At 34.3% G+C, this 17,357-nt stretch overlaps 3 protein-coding genes across 4 annotated transcripts; 1 reads left to right on the plus strand and 2 right to left on the minus strand.

Moving 5' to 3' along the window:
• Positions 1-490: 490 nt before the first annotated feature.
• LOC147383636 (pectinesterase inhibitor-like) lies at positions 491-1,045 on the minus strand. The gene has a single exon (XM_086427315.1). It carries the CDS (start codon positions 1,043-1,045, stop codon positions 491-493), a length of 555 nt encoding a protein of 184 aa, XP_086283441.1.
• Positions 1,046-11,158: 10,113 nt separating this feature from the next.
• LOC147383637 (pectinesterase-like) lies at positions 11,159-14,902 on the plus strand. Of its 2 annotated transcripts, XM_086427147.1 has the most exons (4): positions 11,159-11,497; positions 12,280-12,753; positions 13,624-14,303; positions 14,401-14,902. In XM_086427147.1, the coding sequence occupies exons 2-4, from the start codon at positions 12,417-12,419 to the stop codon at positions 14,407-14,409; spliced, it is 1,026 nt and encodes a 341-aa protein (XP_086283273.1). In that variant the 5' UTR covers positions 11,159-11,497; positions 12,280-12,416; the 3' UTR covers positions 14,410-14,902. The 2 variants fall into 2 exon arrangements, with proteins under 2 accessions (XP_086283273.1, XP_086283272.1); XM_086427146.1 differs by having other exon boundaries at positions 11,159-12,753.
• A 766-nt stretch (positions 14,903-15,668) lies between these two features.
• On the minus strand, positions 15,669-16,223 carry LOC147383638 (pectinesterase inhibitor-like). The gene has a single exon (XM_086427316.1). The coding sequence runs from the start codon at positions 16,221-16,223 to the stop codon at positions 15,669-15,671; it is 555 nt and encodes a 184-aa protein (XP_086283442.1).
• Positions 16,224-17,357: the final 1,134 nt, after the last annotated feature.

Genomic DNA, 17,357 nt, shown 5'->3' on the forward strand with positions numbered 1-17,357 from the left:
AAGGCTCGTGCTCTACATGAAATCCTAAAGAGGATAGTAGTAGGTTAAAGCGTATCCACCTTCAACAAAATCCATATATGAGGTATTGGTGGCTGTTCTTGATCTTACCGTTTTCCTTGATATCAGAACTATAACATGCAGAAGAATAGGTTTGTATTGACCCTTGATGGTTGCATTAGAAGAACCGACAACACAGTAGCGAAAATTTGGTCCTTTGATGGTAAACTTTGTTATAGGTTCAAATTTTATTCTCTTGAGGACCAAATTTTTGATGCTGCATCGATAATCCAACTTAATAATACCAATGAAAATAGTTCCAACAAATTGAATTGGGGTCCGACCAAATTGAAAATTTTCAAGGACCCCTGAGGTTAGTGAGACACGGAGTTCACAGTACTGATCTAGATCATAAAAGCATACCACATATTATTTTTTCTTTATTTTATTACATAGACACCAATTAAAATTACATTACAGTTTTATTTGGGTCTCAAGAAGCAAGTTGAGATGAAACAGTAATCATGAGATCAGTAAGAACATCCACAACCCGACTCTTCTGAGTTAATGTGGTTTCAATAGGAGGTGGCGCTTTTAACAAATTCAAACAACGAATGACGGCATTTCCAGCACCTCCGGCGCTAGATTCTACTGCATCGTAATCATGCTTAGTAAAGCGGTCTGCAGCAGTGTTGAGAAGTACTACAATAATATTGTAATCATTGGAACAAATTCCGAGGCGCCTCTTTTGTTCAGGGTTTGTGGTGTTCGGAAGCACGGAAGAGATATAATTATTATTTTCTGTAGCAGTGGCCAATCCTAAATTGATAGAGACACTTAGGAGGCCTTGAAGATCTGCTGTATCCGTACGAGGATCGGAACTCAAAATGTTGACACATAAATTGGGATCGTCGGTTGTAGAGCAAAGCTGCTTAAGCAAGACCTTCGTAATCTTCACAGACACCTTTGCAAAGGATGGGTCAAAGAAAACAAACAACAGAGTAAAAGAAACGAGTATGTGAGAACTACGAAGGAGATAAGAGGCCATTCTTTGCTTTGTTGTTTTCATAAACTATACAAACACATATATAAGATACTCTTTTACAATTGTTATGATGGAAATATTTGGTGAGATTTTTTCGAGATTACGAAGATCTTTGCAGAGGGGATTCTCATTCTATACATGCCAAGTTTAGCTTCACCATTTATTATTTGACTTAAATCACAGATTTCCAAGATAAAAAACTGTATTAATCCACAAAATAATATCCATTTATGTGAGATATGCGAATAAAATGTAATAGTTGTTGGCTATAAATTATAATAGAATTTCATATCTTGGTGTGTTATTATTTGACTTAAATCACAGATTTTCTAGAGATTTCTTAGATATCTCTTAAAAAAAACTATACCTAATCCACAAAAAAATTTCCATTTATGTGCAAGATGCAAATAAATGGAATAGGTGCTTGGCTATAAGTTATAATGGATTTTCACATCTCGGTGTGCTGTTTTTATACGATGAGTGGATTTATTTTTACCCAACTTTGACATCTAGTATGGCCTTTATTTGAAAAAAAGTTCAATTGGATCTTGTTGTTCGATGTAGATTATGATAAAATAAAGAACAAAATAAAGACCTTGGCAAGCAAGGATCAATCTATAAAGACAACGTTGATCCGGTATTCTTTTTTATTTCAAACCCAATTCAAATTTACGTAATCTATTAAAAATAATTTTCGAGACTAAATTATATAAAACAAAACACTAAAAGAAAAGATTTAAAATACTATGAAGAGGTGTAGATCGGTCAGATCCACCATTGCAAGTCATGTTAACAATTTTAGATATCCTCTATTTATCTCGATCCACTAAACAAAATTAATGTTTGTGGATCGGAAGATCGATCAGTTATATTACGTGATAAGGTCCCAATAATTTGATTTTGGGACCGTAATTTTTCGGATTCTACCACATTCTAAATGTTAATTCCCATAAATAATTGTAAAATTAAATTATTTATCTAAATTAATAGAGCTAATGGGCTAATTGTAGATAAATGTGCATGTGGAAGTTACTAAACGATTAACAAAGTCGGTTACAATGTGTGTGCAAAAAGGAGAAAAGTGACTGAAAATGAGCAACAAAACTTGCCACATCACCACGCCGCGGTAGGGCCTTAGTGCTCCACGGTGATCTCAAGGAATTTTGCCTCGAGATTTGTACAGGATGTTCCAGATACTTCGGTGGTTGTAAGTGAATGGTTCTTTCGAAGCGAATCATCCGAAAAGTTGACCCAATAGCTCGATTACGAATGTTATAAATTGGAGGGTTGATTTCAAAGAAGGGGCCTCTCTTGATCTTTAATTTTCTCAATTTCTCTGTAATTCTTTGTAGTTTTTTTTGTTCTTTGAGAAAACTCTTGATTGTAGTGAGAACATCAAGAGTAATTTCATCCATCAGTCTTATTGTAACTCTTTTGGAGAATCATTCAAAGAAGGAATTGAAAGTGCGGCTTTATTTTACATCATTTTCTTCATCTATCATCTTCTTCCTTTTATTTTAGTTGCAACCATGATTCTTACAATGAGTGGCTAGACTCTCCTTAGAGAGGTCAAGAATGCTAGAGCAAATTCATTCCTCTAATGTAGTTTTAATTTTTTACTTTGCTTACATGTTAATTATTTTGAAAACTCTCTTCTGATTAAGGTAATCTAGCTTATATTTCTGATTCAACTTTGATAGCCATTACTTAGATAAGTTCAAGAACGGCTATGCTCAGTGAAGAATCGGAATACAATTTAGGCAATCTGAATCAGATTAGGATTTTCATGAATAACTTTTGGTTACTTTCAATGATTTAATTGTTCCACCTTCCGATCCATGAGCAATGACTTGCTACATGGATTGAGTTATTTCTAAAATTAATTTGCATTATGGATGATTTGCAAAGACTGAATTGATCTCTCTAAGCCTCTTTTCTTATATTTTCAATATTTATTTTCTGTTTTGATTTCAAATTACAAGTTGATTTCCATTTTAGTTTTTGCTACAACTTTGTTTTGTTTTTAATACCAATCTGTTTTTGTTTAACTCTGTTTTGGTTTTAATCCGAATGAACTTTTGAATATTCATTGTCCCTGTGGAACGAATTCGACTTACCCAAAGTCCATCTCTTAAATCTCTATCTCTGCATTTACATATCAAGTTTATACAATCGATCATTACGAATGAATTCCAATAAAATGTGATTAATGATTAAGTCAAAATTATAAGAGAAATATTGAAGGTTCTTTTCAAAGCAAAGTTTATCTTAAACAGATCAAAGTATAAACCATTAATACAATTAGAACAATCAACTTTCCAATCGATAATTGGTCATTAATAAATTTCACAATAAGCAATAGTGCATAACCATGAGAACAGTAAAAATAAATTAACAAAATCTTGCTCAGGCTTCTTCAACCGATCTAACGGAGAGTTTAGCCGATAGTCATCGCAACAATAATAAAATAAAAATAAATTAAAGAGAACATGAAAGTGAGAGAATCGAGATGAAAGAAAAAAAAATCTTTTTTATTTCTCTTGAATTCTGAAATCGGCAAAGTGTCATTGATTATAACTTTTTCTTTTAAAGAAAGACTAAAAAAATAATAATAAAATAAAGCTCCTGAAATTCTAAATATCTCTAACTGTAGTCTGGTCTCCTATTTGTAGAAACCAGATTAGGGTTTCTTGGGTTTGGAAATCTTCCGTAATTACAATAATTCAAAAACTCTAATTCAATACGAATGACCTTCAGCCGCCAATCTTTTGCACAAATTTCGAGGCTTGACTCACCAACATGACCCTGCCATCCTAGTTAGCCTGGGCGTCGTAGTCAACGTGGGCCCAATGGACTTGGGTCTTGATGAATTGACTTCTTCCGAATCCTTGATCGTAGTGAGTTCTTCGAATTTTTTAAATTATTTTTGAAAATTTACGATCTTTTCCTATGACACGAAAATAACAATAATTAGTTCCAATATACATTATTTAATGAAAATAAATGATAAATATGGACTAACAAAGTATTATGTCTAATAAGGGGATTTAGTGTATAATTTTCCTGTAAAGTTTATGAAATAAGTACTCTAGAAATCACTTTCTAGACCCTGATCACTTGTTCTTTTTATTTTATTTTTATTATCATGGGTATCGCTACTCTTCGGGTGAGACTAATCCCACAGTCACACGCGCCGCCCCCTCGAAAAGTTCTACGTGCAACTGGTTGAGTTGATGGTCAACCGGACGCTGGAGGGTGGCCTAAAGGAAATCATTGCTTCGTAAGGTTTCAAACACTTTACCTACCCTACATGAGGAGCTTATCAAGGCTCGTTTTGCCATTAGGGGTTAAGTCCAATTGGATCTTATTATCTATAGTATGGTCATGATTTAAGTTCTAAATAAATCATATAGCTGTAAAGGAAATAACATAAGAGACTCTTCTATAGTACTTGCTATGGTGAAAGTGTTTGGTAAGATTGTTTTAGGGATTGATATAGTGTTTTTCTAGGTAATATTTGGGAAATTGTGTATTAAGTCAAACAATAAATGGGTGAAGTTAAACTTTGCAGGTAAAGAATCCTCTCAAATCTCAAAGCGCTTTGTAATCTTGAAATTATCTTGCCAAACACTTCCATCAAAACAAGTGTAAACGAAACTTTTATATATGTTCGTGTAGTTCCATAGCAATAACAAAGCAAAGAATGGCCTCTTATCTTCTTCATAATTCGTATATGCTTGTTTCTTTTTCCCTATTGTTTCTCTTCTGTGACTGCGACCCATCCTTTGCAAGGGTGTCTATGAAGATTACTAAGGTCCAGCTTAACCAGTTCATAGAATGATGATCCCAATTTATGTGTCAACATTTTGAGTTTCGATTGTCGTACGGAGACAACAGATCTTCAAGTCCTCAGTGTCTCTATCAATTTAAGTTTAGTCAATGCTATAGACAATTACAACTATATCTATTCCATGCTTCAGAATATCACTGATCCTGAACAAAAATGGTGCCTCAGTATTTCGTTATTAAGAGTGTTCCTCTTTCATTATCTAAATTGACATTCTTGTGGGCTTCCTCTCACATTTTATAACCTTCTTGTATATTGCTTCTAACTGAAGTTGCAATCAGCTTTCACAGAATGTGTCCAAACCATTTCTATCATTTTTCTTAGTTTATATTATTTTTGAATGGTTCCTACAATGGCTAGAAATTATTTATAAAACCAATTTTGTTTTATAGTGTACTAATCGGTACCTAGAAACATGATTTTCTAATACATAATAAACGTGAAGTTAAAGGACTTCCGATTAATACCCGAGAATTACCGAAATGGACGTACAACATCATCACATTTACATTTTTGAAAAATATTGTTAAAACATTATTTTTAAGAAGAATTAATGATGTTTGTTATTTTCTACTGAAGAACAATCGAATCAGAAGAGGTAACTATGAAAAGACAGAGAAATTTTTTGTATTTACGGAAGAAAATCTATGGTCAAAATATGAAGGGCATCAAAAGTCTTTGAGCCACTTTGTAAAATATGAAAAACCTTGGGATATTGTATTTAAGTGAAAAAGGCATTAGGTTCTTTTAATTATCCAAACCCAACCCAATACAAGACATTTACACAACAATATCGATATTAAAAAATAATGAGATTCCCAATATTCACAATCGAAAACCAGTTTGCATTACAAATCCAACTCATTCCACAATCATATAAATATCATAATTAAACATAAACAACCAACCAAATAAAAATTTCTAGAAATCCCAACACATTCCTTAGCAAGAAACAGAAAAAAAAAAAAAAATGCAAAAATCTCTAATTTCAGGAGAAGAGCCTCCTAGAAGATTGAACCACCATCAAATGAGAAAATCAGAGACAACAAGCAAGACATGAAAACGAACACAAAAGCTCTATAAATAAGAAGCCAAATCGAATTGAGTCCTCTCCAACATGAAATCCACAGATCAATGGAATTCAAAGGAGCTCTCTTTACTCTACAAATCAGAATCACAGCTACAATTGAAGGAACAATGATGATCATGGCACAAACGCCCACTTCCTATCGAAGCTAGTACTCCAAACCCTCGTCGATCGAATTTGCCATCTCGATTGAAAGACAAGAATCCCTAGAAAAATGTCCTAATTAGCAGAGTTTAATGGATTTGGTATTTTTTTGGTGGGATAATTTTTGGGTGCAAGTTTCAACAACCAGAACAAGGGACAGTTGAAAATTTCGTGTGAAATACCCGAAAACTCCCTTCAAAAGGCAAACAGAGGCCATGTAGATTAGGTCGTGGCGTCGTGGAACCGTTGAAGGCCAATTTCTTCTCAAAGGCGGGTATGTCAATCTGAGGGTATTTTGGTAAAATAAAAAGACTTGCTTAATATGGTGAGCCAAAAATACAATCAAGTCTAAGTGGACTTTTATTGGGGTTCGTTGTTACTCCCATCTAACAAATGTAATCATGAAAGTAACACAAGAAAACAATAAAAAAGATTTTATTGCCGCTCCAACTTTTACTAAGAGCACCTCAATCCATATGATATAACAAACAATTAGCACACATATTGAGGTGCTCTTAGTAAAAGTTTGTGTGGCAGTAGAATCTATCAAAAATAGAACATATATGAGCTCAAGATTTACAAGGCATCCGACAGTGTAGAGATGGGAGCAATTTATTACGTTGTGAAAGAAATTATAGTCAAATTATTTGAAGGATCCACATCATTTTGTATTTGTTGCACTTCATAACTTTAAAAAAAATCCATATGCACTCAACTATTATGATTGCATTCCAAAAGCGAAAAGGTTGCACTGATTTACTTCTTTGTGAAAATACTCGAGCTAGGAACCACGGGATCAAAGTTAAATAAATTCTAGATTTATTTCTTAAAACTTCATGATCTACAAGTATGGTAATAATCTGCACGTGCTCCTTTTAATGATAGGTTTGGTGTGAAATTTACAAGAAACTCGTGTTAATGATGTATTCTTATCTTCGGTATCAGTGTAAAATTCATTTATGGGGTGTAAATTGCTCTCTCTCTCTCTCTCTAAAGGTTAGAGTGCAATTGCTATAAGTGATATGCAACTAATCGATCCCTTATTCAAAATGTCTTTTAAACCCTGAGGGAGCTTGTCATAAATTTAAAAATACAGCTATATCTCCAAAATATTGAACAAGACATAAGGGGGCATGCGAAAATTCAATTTTTTTTTTTTCAAAACTAGTTATAGCGACGGGCATGACCGTAGCTAAAGACTGTTTAAAAAAAAAACCCTATAACTAGGGTCGCAGCTTTAAGGATTTGGTTTGCACATTCACGTTTGTGCTGCAATTGCTTCTTCAAATTCTCATGGAGATCACGAGGAGGGACATGAGGTACAGGTAGCCACCATTTCTCCTCTTGGCGTTGAAGAGGTCTCCACATACCAGAACTCCATGATGTTAAAGCTATTTAGTATTTCCTGCAGATGTACAAGTCAGTTCCATTACTAGATGGCCTCCCTACAATTGGAAACAATTAGACAAAGAGATACAGTTGATGAATCTCACAAGAAGCATGTTATCCAATTTATGTAGAGCTGGCACTGGCATATTGATATAAAGATCTGATCAAGGTCTACAAGTCATGATTTGAATCAAACACGGTATAAATAAATAAATAAATAAATAAATAAATAAAAATACATGAATTATTATTTTATTTTTGTGAGCAAGCAAGCATTAGAACTACAATCTCGTGGTTGTGACACAGAGCATCAACCAATTGATCAACGGTGTCAAGTAACATTCCATTGATGAAAAAGTATGTGCATTAAGACATGATGAAGGAGCACCATTACCCACCCACCCACCCACAACTGTCTGTGGATGGATGCTTATGATAAATTGGAGGAACCCGGAAGCAGTGATATTAATCTACATCAAGATGAGATGGCAGATGATGGAAAGATGGATTACAAGATACAATTTCAGAGGTAGAATACAACTGGGTCCTCTAATGGGGGGAGAAGGAAACACAGGAGGAGGCTCCTTCTTGGTCATGGTTCAGTAATACTACTTCTTCCTCGGACTCTTCCCCTCATCCATGTACCATATTCTATTGTACCCCTATGTGTCCAGATGGGAACCTAGCTAAAGAAGAAGATGAACAACATCTAAGTACTCTTCGATCCCTTTTGTTAATTTATTTATTGAATTTGTTGTTGTTGTTGTTGTTGAATAGGGATCAATTTCAGGCTAAAATGAATCAGACTGAATTGAGAGACGAATTTGAGATACATTGAGGGAGGGAGAGAGAGAGAGAGAGATACAACTCACTCACTTGAATCTACCCTTTCACCTATATTACCTATACCTTCATCCTCTCTTCTCAAATCACTATAAAAAAATTTCATCAAATGACTTATTTCGCCTTGAAGTCGAGCTATCTCATCTTCAACCATTGCTGATTCTGCTAACAACTCCTTCATCTGTACAATTCATTAAAGATTGTTGATGATAGTCTTAAACCTTCTTCAGTGTGCACATGTGTGGCACGCGTGGGGCACGTGTGTGGAAGTAAAAAAAAATTACGTTGGATGGAAGGAAGCTTGGTATGTGAAGGGTGGAACCATTAGACTGATCAAGGTGGTGTTTGTTTGCTCTATTTTTCAGTGTTTATTGTTGAAAAAAAAATTCAGTACTTTTGTCAAAATAGCACGTTTGTTTACTCTATATTTTCAGCACTTATTGCTGAAAATAAGTGAAAAATTCAGCACTATTTTGATGCTGAAAAAAAGTGTTGAAGCGGTAAGCACTTTGCTTTTTTTGGCATAGACAAGTATACCCTTCGTTTTTTTGGGCATGGATAAGTATGCCCTTATACTTAAAAGGATATTATGTCTTATATCCTATAGATAAGTATATAAGTATCCCAGAAATTAATAAACCCACACCATGGCCTAATTGTTTTGTCTTATATGGGTTAAAAGTCTTGGAATGAGTTGATTTTTGGTGAGGATGATCTCTACAATGAGGAGATCATCCTCATCAAAAATCAGCCCATCCCGAAATTTCTATCCCCATCAAAACAAGTTCAAGAATCGTAAATCAAATTTTTTTTTTTTTTTTTTTTGAAAACTAGTTTTGATATGGTTAAAAGTTTCGGAATGGGCTGATTTTTAGTGAGTATGATTTTTAGACTATATAGATCATCCTCACCAAAAATTGGTTCATTCCAAAAACTTTAACCCATATAAGAAAAAAAAATTGGATATAGTGTGGGTTGCCCTTATTAATTCGTGGGGTGCTTTTATAATTACACATCCTTCATTTCCATCGAAAATTATACATCCCAAATTAAGTTATTTCAATGTTGATTTCAAATTTTGGTGACTTGTATGACATTATTATTTTCAATTTGAAATTTGTGAACTTTTAAAAATAAAAATTATTATTTATAAGTTAAAAATTTGAGCATTACTTATTATTTAAAAATGAATTGTATTTTAATTTTATAAAAAATAATATATTTTATTGTATTTAATAAGAAATAGGCATTTGAAACATGCAAAAAATGTATAATATGATTATAAAGGTAAAAAAAGATAATTTACCAATTCCAGCAATGTGTAGCAAACATGATTCTGCATCTAAACAAACAACTTTTTCAACACTTAAATTCAACGCTTAATGCTATTCAACACTTATTTTTTTTCAGTTTAACAAACAGCACCTAAGTGCACGTTCCAAAGTTTCATACACATTTTCTTCATTATCGTGCATTTTATGAAGCATAGAAATCTAACAGATGGAAATTCACTCAATGTCTTCCCCATCAAATAGAAATCAATTAATATATAATATATGTTTTTAAAACTCGATCAACTCAATTCGACTTGATTAAATTGCAAATTGATTTAACCTGAAAAATTATTTGAACCCAACTTGCCAAGTTCACTCAAAACTTGTTTGAGTCAACTTGACAATGTCTCACGTCATATTAGAAAAATGTAGTACAACAACAACAACACAGCCTTATCTGGAAGATAAACAACTCATATTCCTTCATTCCACTTTATCCAGAGCTTGAAAATAATATGCAAATTTGTATTTTAATTTTAAAATTTTAAAATTTTTAAATATTTGATAATTTAGTATGTATTATTTGACTCCCCTATTATTTGACTCCCCTAACTGACTCAATTAGATGGAACCAATGGCCTAGGCCCGAATAAGATCATTATAGCTGAACCTTCAAAACCAGGTCAAAAACCAGCCCAAGGATTTTAAGGAAGATTTCTGAGGTAAAAGAAGAAAAAAAAAGGTTATCTTTAAATGTTATCCTCTACATTTAGGCCTTGTATCGGGTTGACTAAAACATGTTTCGCGAACCGGGTTTGCGGACGGGGGACCAAGTTCATATTTCCAAATCGGGTTGACTAAATCATGGTTCAAAGTTCAATGAGTTGAGTGGACACAGCGGATTGAGTCAACTCGATAACTGAGTTGACTCGTTAAAAGAGTCAACTAGATATCTGAGTCAACCCAAACACTGAGTTGAGTCATTTTGATCGAGTCAACATAGTTAACCAAGTTGACTCAATGGATTGAGTCAACTCAGTCTTTGAGTCAACTCGGTCCACTAAATTGACTTGGTCAATGTGTTGAGTCAACTCAACCACTGAATGACTCGTTCAACCGAGTCAACGCGACCAACTCAGTGGAGAGAAATTGAGTTTCTCTTCTCACCTCTTCTCTCCACTTCTCTCAATCCAAACATAGTAGGAAACTATCTTCATCTCCTTGTTGTCAATGTTATTTGAAGTGAGAAAAATCCAAGACGAGTAGGGAAAAAAAGACATCATGATTAGAGGTGCAAGTTAATTCGATTCAAACCGAGAATCGAATCAAACCGTGAGATTTGAATTGGTTTGGTTCGATTTAAACTGATAGCGGTTCGATTTCGGGTTGAAAAAATGGAGAACCGATGGATTCGGTTCAGATTTTATATATAACCGAACCAAACCGAAAACCCAACCATAAAAGATTTTTAAAAACAAACCCTAAACATCACTTTCGTTATTTCCCTCTACTGTCTCTCTCTCTCATCTCATCTCATCTCTTCTCTTGCAGCCAACCTGCGGCTGCGGGCTCAAGTGTGGCGGCCGGCGTTCGGCGGTCCTCCCTCCCTCTCTCTCTCTCTCTCACGAAATTTCGTGCGACTTTGCGACGTGTTGCAGCTTACCTGCGACTGCGGGCTCAAATCTGATCGGCGATCATCCCTCTCTCTCTCTCCCAAAACGAACAAAACAAAAGGTTGGGCGGCCGTGGAGGAATCGTGGAAGTATCGGTCGGTCCGAGGGGAAGTATCGTTGGTGACGAAGGTGGATCTGATTGGAAATGTTTTCTCGTCCGGCAGCCATGGAGGAATCATGGAAGACGGTTTTGGGCTGGTGATTCCTTCGATCGATTAATTTAGGGTTTGTTTGTTTGTTTTAGTTTTTAAAATCATTAAAAATCGATTAATTGAAAGTCCATGATGATTGGCAGATACTGTGTATCCGTAACTGTAGCATAGCAGGTAGGATGGTCTGTAGAAGATTTGTTTTAAAATGTTTTTTTTTTCTTAATTATTAATGAAATTTTTTTGACAATCCATGAAACCGAACCGAATCAAACCAAATCAAATCGAAATAAGTTCGGTTCGGTTCAGTTTACACTAATTCGGTTCGGTTCTGGTTTCAATTTAATAGAACCAACCTTGGTCGGTTCGGTTCGGATTTTGTTTGAAACCGAACCAAGTTGCACCCTTAGTAACCAAATAAGTATTTGGTGGTCCGATACACCTAAAGGTCATTGTCATTGTGGTAATGAGGGTTTGAAGACTATATTGTTTGTTCAGCATTTATAACTCTGTTTCAAATGAAAGTGCATCGACTTTATTTGTGTAAAATATCAATCTCAAAATAAATTTTACAACGAGGGAATTGCACTTGTGATGGTTGCTTTGAAAAACTGTCCCATTTGCTAGTCAGTATGCCAGGTTTGCTTATATAGAGATTCATCATCTTCCCCACCACTCAATCCCATTGGCTTTCAGCTCATAAAGAATATTTGCACATTACTATAAATTACCCTTATGGCAAATGGCTAGTGATATGCCAAGATTAAAGTAATTATACTGATACGTAGCTCAAGTAAATAACAATGGCTGACATACTTTCTTCATCAACAGCACAACCAGAAGCATCAAACCCAGTTCAAGCACAACCAGAAGCATCAAACCCGGTTCAAGCACCACCAAATGCCCTGAATATTGAGGCAGACCAACAAAATCCTACTTCTAGATTTGAGGAACTATGTGTGTGCACAATGGACAGAATGCCGAGGTTGTTAATGTTCATCCTCATTCTGTTGTTTGGTTATTTGTATGTGTACAATTTCATGCGACCCAAGAACCACGGCAAGAACCAGTTCGAGTGCAAGCCGGATTCAATTGTAGCACTTGATGGCAGTGGCAACTTCATGTCAGTGTCTAGTGCTGTAGCTGCCGCACCAAACAACAGCAATAAGAAATATTGCATCTTCATTAAGTCAGGCATCTACGGAGAAAACGTGGTGATTGCTCAAACTAAAAACAATATTGTTTTTATGGGAGAAGGAATGAACAAGACTGTGATCACATCTGATGTAGATAATGCAACAGTCAGTAAGTTCCTGTCTTTATGTATTTCACCTTGTTTATTTTGCTGGTATATTTCAACATAATGGTTATTAGTACATATTATTCAGATTAAGATGATTAAAAACTTTTCTTAACATTACTGTGGTCTTGTCTAATAATTTCTGAAACATTGGACATGCTTTCTGAAAATCATTATAGGGGTTATCTATTTCAGAATCTGGCACCTGGGTGACTTGTCCATAGAAGCGTAGTGTGTGTGTGTGTTCTAAATTCTCTCTTTGCCAAAAAAATAAATCATTTAGAAAGTGAGATTCTGGAAGCAGAGCCTTTTAAAAAAATAAAATAATTTTCACTAAATATTTACAGATATGGAGCATAATTAGTCACACAAACCAAAATTTTAATGATCTAACATGGAACTTAAAAAGAGGAAGTTGAGTGAAAATTAATAACCAATTATTTTTATAAATGTTGTAAAATCTTAATATTTGAACTAAGTGATGGATGTAAGGTATGAGGCTACTCATGTACATGTACATTCCGAATTATTATTTTTTATTCAATTTATAAAAATGATTTATATTTATTTGAGTTTTCTATTTCTTTAAGAATATACTATTGTGTCAGGAGAGATTAATCTCTAGGCGTCATATATTAGATTATTTGAGTACTAGTTCATATTGCAATATCTTCTATCAAATTGTGGGACAGAAGTTTGTATACAATGAGTGATCAATAATCCTTGGAATTAAGTTGTATATCCATTATCTTCCTTGTTTATTTATGTCCAAGTCAAGCATATTTTTCTGTTTCACCTAGAGTATGAGTTTTTTACATAATTTTTCAATCTATATTGATCTTTCTAATAAGAAGTCTCTTTTGTTTATTCTACAGAGGTCTTTGCAGATGGATTCATGGCTATAAATTTGACTATAGAAAACTCCGCTGGAGCATACAGAAAAAATGCCGTGGCATTTCTTAGTTTATCTGACCAGTCTGTGCTTCATTGGTGTATCTTTCGCGGGTACCAGTACACTTTGAGTCTGGCTTGGGGGAAACAATTCTTCAAGGATTGCACAATATATGGGACACTCGATTTCATATTTGGAGAAGCAACGGTAGTGTTCCAGAATTGCAACGTGTATGTGAGAAATCCCCTCCCCACGACCAGCAATGTGATCACCGCACAAGGAGGAACAAAATTTAAGAAGGGTACCGGATTTATATTCCATTACTGCATAATAGATACTGCCCCGGATTCCCTTCAATCTTTAGGTACTACGTACTTGGGTTCACCCTTAGGAGTTCATTGTACCATTGTTATAATGCAGTCCTTCATGGGTGGGTTAATAAATCCGGCTGGGTGGGTTCCTTATAATGGAACTATAGCAGCAAATACAATTACTTACGGGGAATTTAACAACTCTGGGCCTGGTGCAAAAACAATAAACCGTATTCCATTAGACGGATTTAGAATATTAAGTAAATCTGAAGCCAAGATGTACACGGTTGGAACTTTTATCAATAAGGATGACTGGTTGTCAGCGACTGGAATATCTTACTTTGCAGGCTTGGTGAGAGATTTTTTTACTTTTATTTCTAGACTTATAAACATTGGTGTTGGTCGTCTCTAATGGATCATTGTTGCTGTTTTTTTTTTTTTTTTTGTAGTCTCGGTGACATATGTCCTGCATTGCCAGCTGAGGAAATTCAAGCAACCTTGATCATGCTTAGGGTGATGATTTATTTATTTATTTTAATTATTAATATATAAACAAATTATATAAATTTACAGATTTTTAGTATAATTATTGACATAATATGAAAGTTTTCCAAAAAAGAAGGGATTACTCCAATGGTGATTAGAGCTGGCAAACATGCAGTGGCTTTGGGGATGCAACAAAGCTTCAAGGACTCCGAACCTCATTAAGTTAATTTTATGTCAAGGATGTATCTAATACTTTTCTTATGTATATGTCTGACAGTGAGATTTTAGGAGTTTTACTCATTCGATAGTGGTTAGAAATTTCTTTTAGATAGAAGTGAAAAGTCCCACAGAGCAATTGTAATACATTAGTCTCATGCATCTTATCTTGGCTGTAACATCAATACCCTATTGTAAGTAATTATGTGAGTTGCTCACAAGAGAACAACCCACGAATTTGCTCCTCAATTTACCTTTTTATTTATTTATTTATATATATATTATACAATTTCTTTTTCTCTGGTATCACACCAATACAATCAACTTGTCCAACTAATTTGGATATCGTACCATTCTTAATTCTAACAATAATGAGATGAATTCCAATAATTTTACACAAACTAGTTGTACTTTTTCATAGAGATTTTCAACCGAATCAAAACAAACATTTGATGATGCAGCTCAACAAAATAAGACTAGTAAATTTTCTAGAGGCACTGCAAGAAATTGTGTATCTTAAATTTTAGAGAGAAGTAAGGCTTGTGCTCTACATGAAATCCTAAGAGGATGGTAGTACGTTAAAGCGTATCGACCTTCAACAAAATCCATGTATGCGATATTGGTGGCTGTTCTCGATCTTACCGTTCCTTGATATCAGAATTATAACATGCAGAAGAATAGGTTTGTATTGACCTTTGATGGTTGCATTAGAAGAACCGACAACACAGTAGCGAAAATTTGGTCCTTTGATAGTAAACTTTGTTATAGGTTCAAATTTTATTCTCTTGAGGACCAAATTTTTGATGCTGCATCGATAAGCCAACTTAATAATACCAATGAAAATAGTTCTAACAAATTGAATTGGGGTCCGACCAAATTGAAAATTTTCAAGGACTCCGAGGTTAGTGAGAGACAGAGTTCACAGTACTGATCTGGATCATAAAAGCATACCACATATTATTTTTTCTTTATTTTATTATATAGACACCAATTAAAATTACATTTTATTTGGGTCTCAAGAAGCAAGTTGAGATGAAATAGTAATCATGAGATCAGTAAGAACATCCACAACCCGACTCTTCTGAGTTAATGTGGGTTCAATAGGAGGTGGCGCTTTTAACAAATTCAAACAACGAATGACGGCATTGCCAGCACCTCCAGCGCTAGATTCTACTGCATCGTAATCATGCTTAGTGAAGCGGTCTGCAGCAGTGTTGAGAAGTACTACAATAATATTGTAATCATTGGAACAAATTCCGAGGCGCCTCTTTTGTTCAGGGTTTGTGGTGTTCGGAAGCACGGAAGAGATATAATTATTATTTTCTGTAGCAGTGGCCAATCCTAAATTGATAGAGACACTTAGGAGGCCTTGAAGATCTGCTGTATCCGTACGAGGATCGGAACTCAAAATGTTGACACATAAATTGGGATCGTCGGTTGTAGAGCAAAGCTGCTTAAGCAAGACCTTCGTAATCTTCACAGACACCTTTGCAAAGGATGGGTCAAAGAAAACAAACAACAGAGTAAAAGAAACGAGTATGTGAGAACTACGAAGGAGATAAGAGGCCATTCTTTGCTTTGTTGTTTTCATAAACTATACAAACACATATATAAGATACTCTTTTACAATTGTTATGATGGAAATATTTGGTGAGATTTTTTCGAGATTACGAAGATCTTTGCAGAGGGGATTCTCATTCTATACATGCCAAGTTTAGCTTCACCATTTATTATTTGACTTAAATCACAGATTTCCAAGATAAAAAACTGTATTAATCCACAAAATAATATCCATTTATGTGAGATATGCGAATAAAATGTAATAGTTGTTGGCTATAAATTATAATAGAATTTCATATCTTGGTGTGTTATTATTTGACTTAAATCACAGATTTTCTAGAGATTTCTTAGATATCTCTTAAAAAAAACTATACCTAATCCACAAAAAAATTTCCATTTATGTGCAAGATGCAAATAAATGGAATAGGTGCTTGGCTATAAGTTATAATGGATTTTCACATCTCGGTGTGCTGTTTTTATACGATGAGTGGATTTATTTTTACCCAACTTTGACATCTAGTATGGCCTTTATTTGAAAAAAAGTTCAATTGGATCTTGTTGTTCGATGTAGATTATGATAAAATAAAGAACAAAATAAAGACCTTGGCAAGCAAGGATCAATCTATAAAGACAACGTTGATCCGGTATTCTTTTTTATTTCAAACCCAATTCAAATTTACGTAATCTATTAAAAATAATTTTCGAGACTAAATTATATAAAACAAAACACTAAAAGAAGAGATTTAAAATACTATGAAGAGGTGTAGATCGTTCAGATCCACCATTGCAAGTCATGTTAACAATTTTAGATATCCTCTATTTATCTCGATCCACTAAACAAAATTAATGTTTGTGGATCGGAAGATCAATCAGTTATATTACGTGATAAGGTCCCAATAATTTGATTTTGGGACCGTAATTTTTCGGATTCTACCACATTCTAAATGTTAATTCCCATAAATAATTGTAAAATTAAATTATTTATCTAAATTAATAGAGCTAATGGGCTAATTGTAGATAAATGTGCATGTGGAAGTTACTAAACGATTAACAAAGTCGGTTACAATGTGTGTGCAAAAAGGAGAAAAGTGACTGAAAATGAGCAACAAAACTTGCCACATCACCACGCCGCGGTAGGGCCTTA

The sequence above is a fragment of the Akebia trifoliata genome, chromosome 16 (genome assembly GCF_017979445.1).
Source record: "Akebia trifoliata isolate Shusen 1 chromosome 16, ASM1797944v1, whole genome shotgun sequence".
Classification (NCBI taxonomy): Eukaryota; Viridiplantae; Streptophyta; class Magnoliopsida; order Ranunculales; family Lardizabalaceae; genus Akebia; species Akebia trifoliata.

Excerpts from the sequence above, each read along its gene's own strand:
- LOC147383636 (XM_086427315.1), bottom strand. The coding sequence starts at position 1,045 with ATGGCCTCTTATCTCCTTCGTAGTTCTCACATACTCGTTTCTTTTACT.
- LOC147383637 (XM_086427146.1), top strand. The coding sequence starts at position 12,252 with ATGGCTGACATACTTTCTTCATCAACAGCACAACCAGAAGCATCAAAC. Across the intron at positions 12,754-13,623 it reads TGTAGATAATGCAACAGTCA|AGGTCTTTGCAGATGGATTC; the intron begins GTAAGTTCCTGT and ends TTTATTCTACAG.
- LOC147383638 (XM_086427316.1), bottom strand. The coding sequence starts at position 16,223 with ATGGCCTCTTATCTCCTTCGTAGTTCTCACATACTCGTTTCTTTTACT.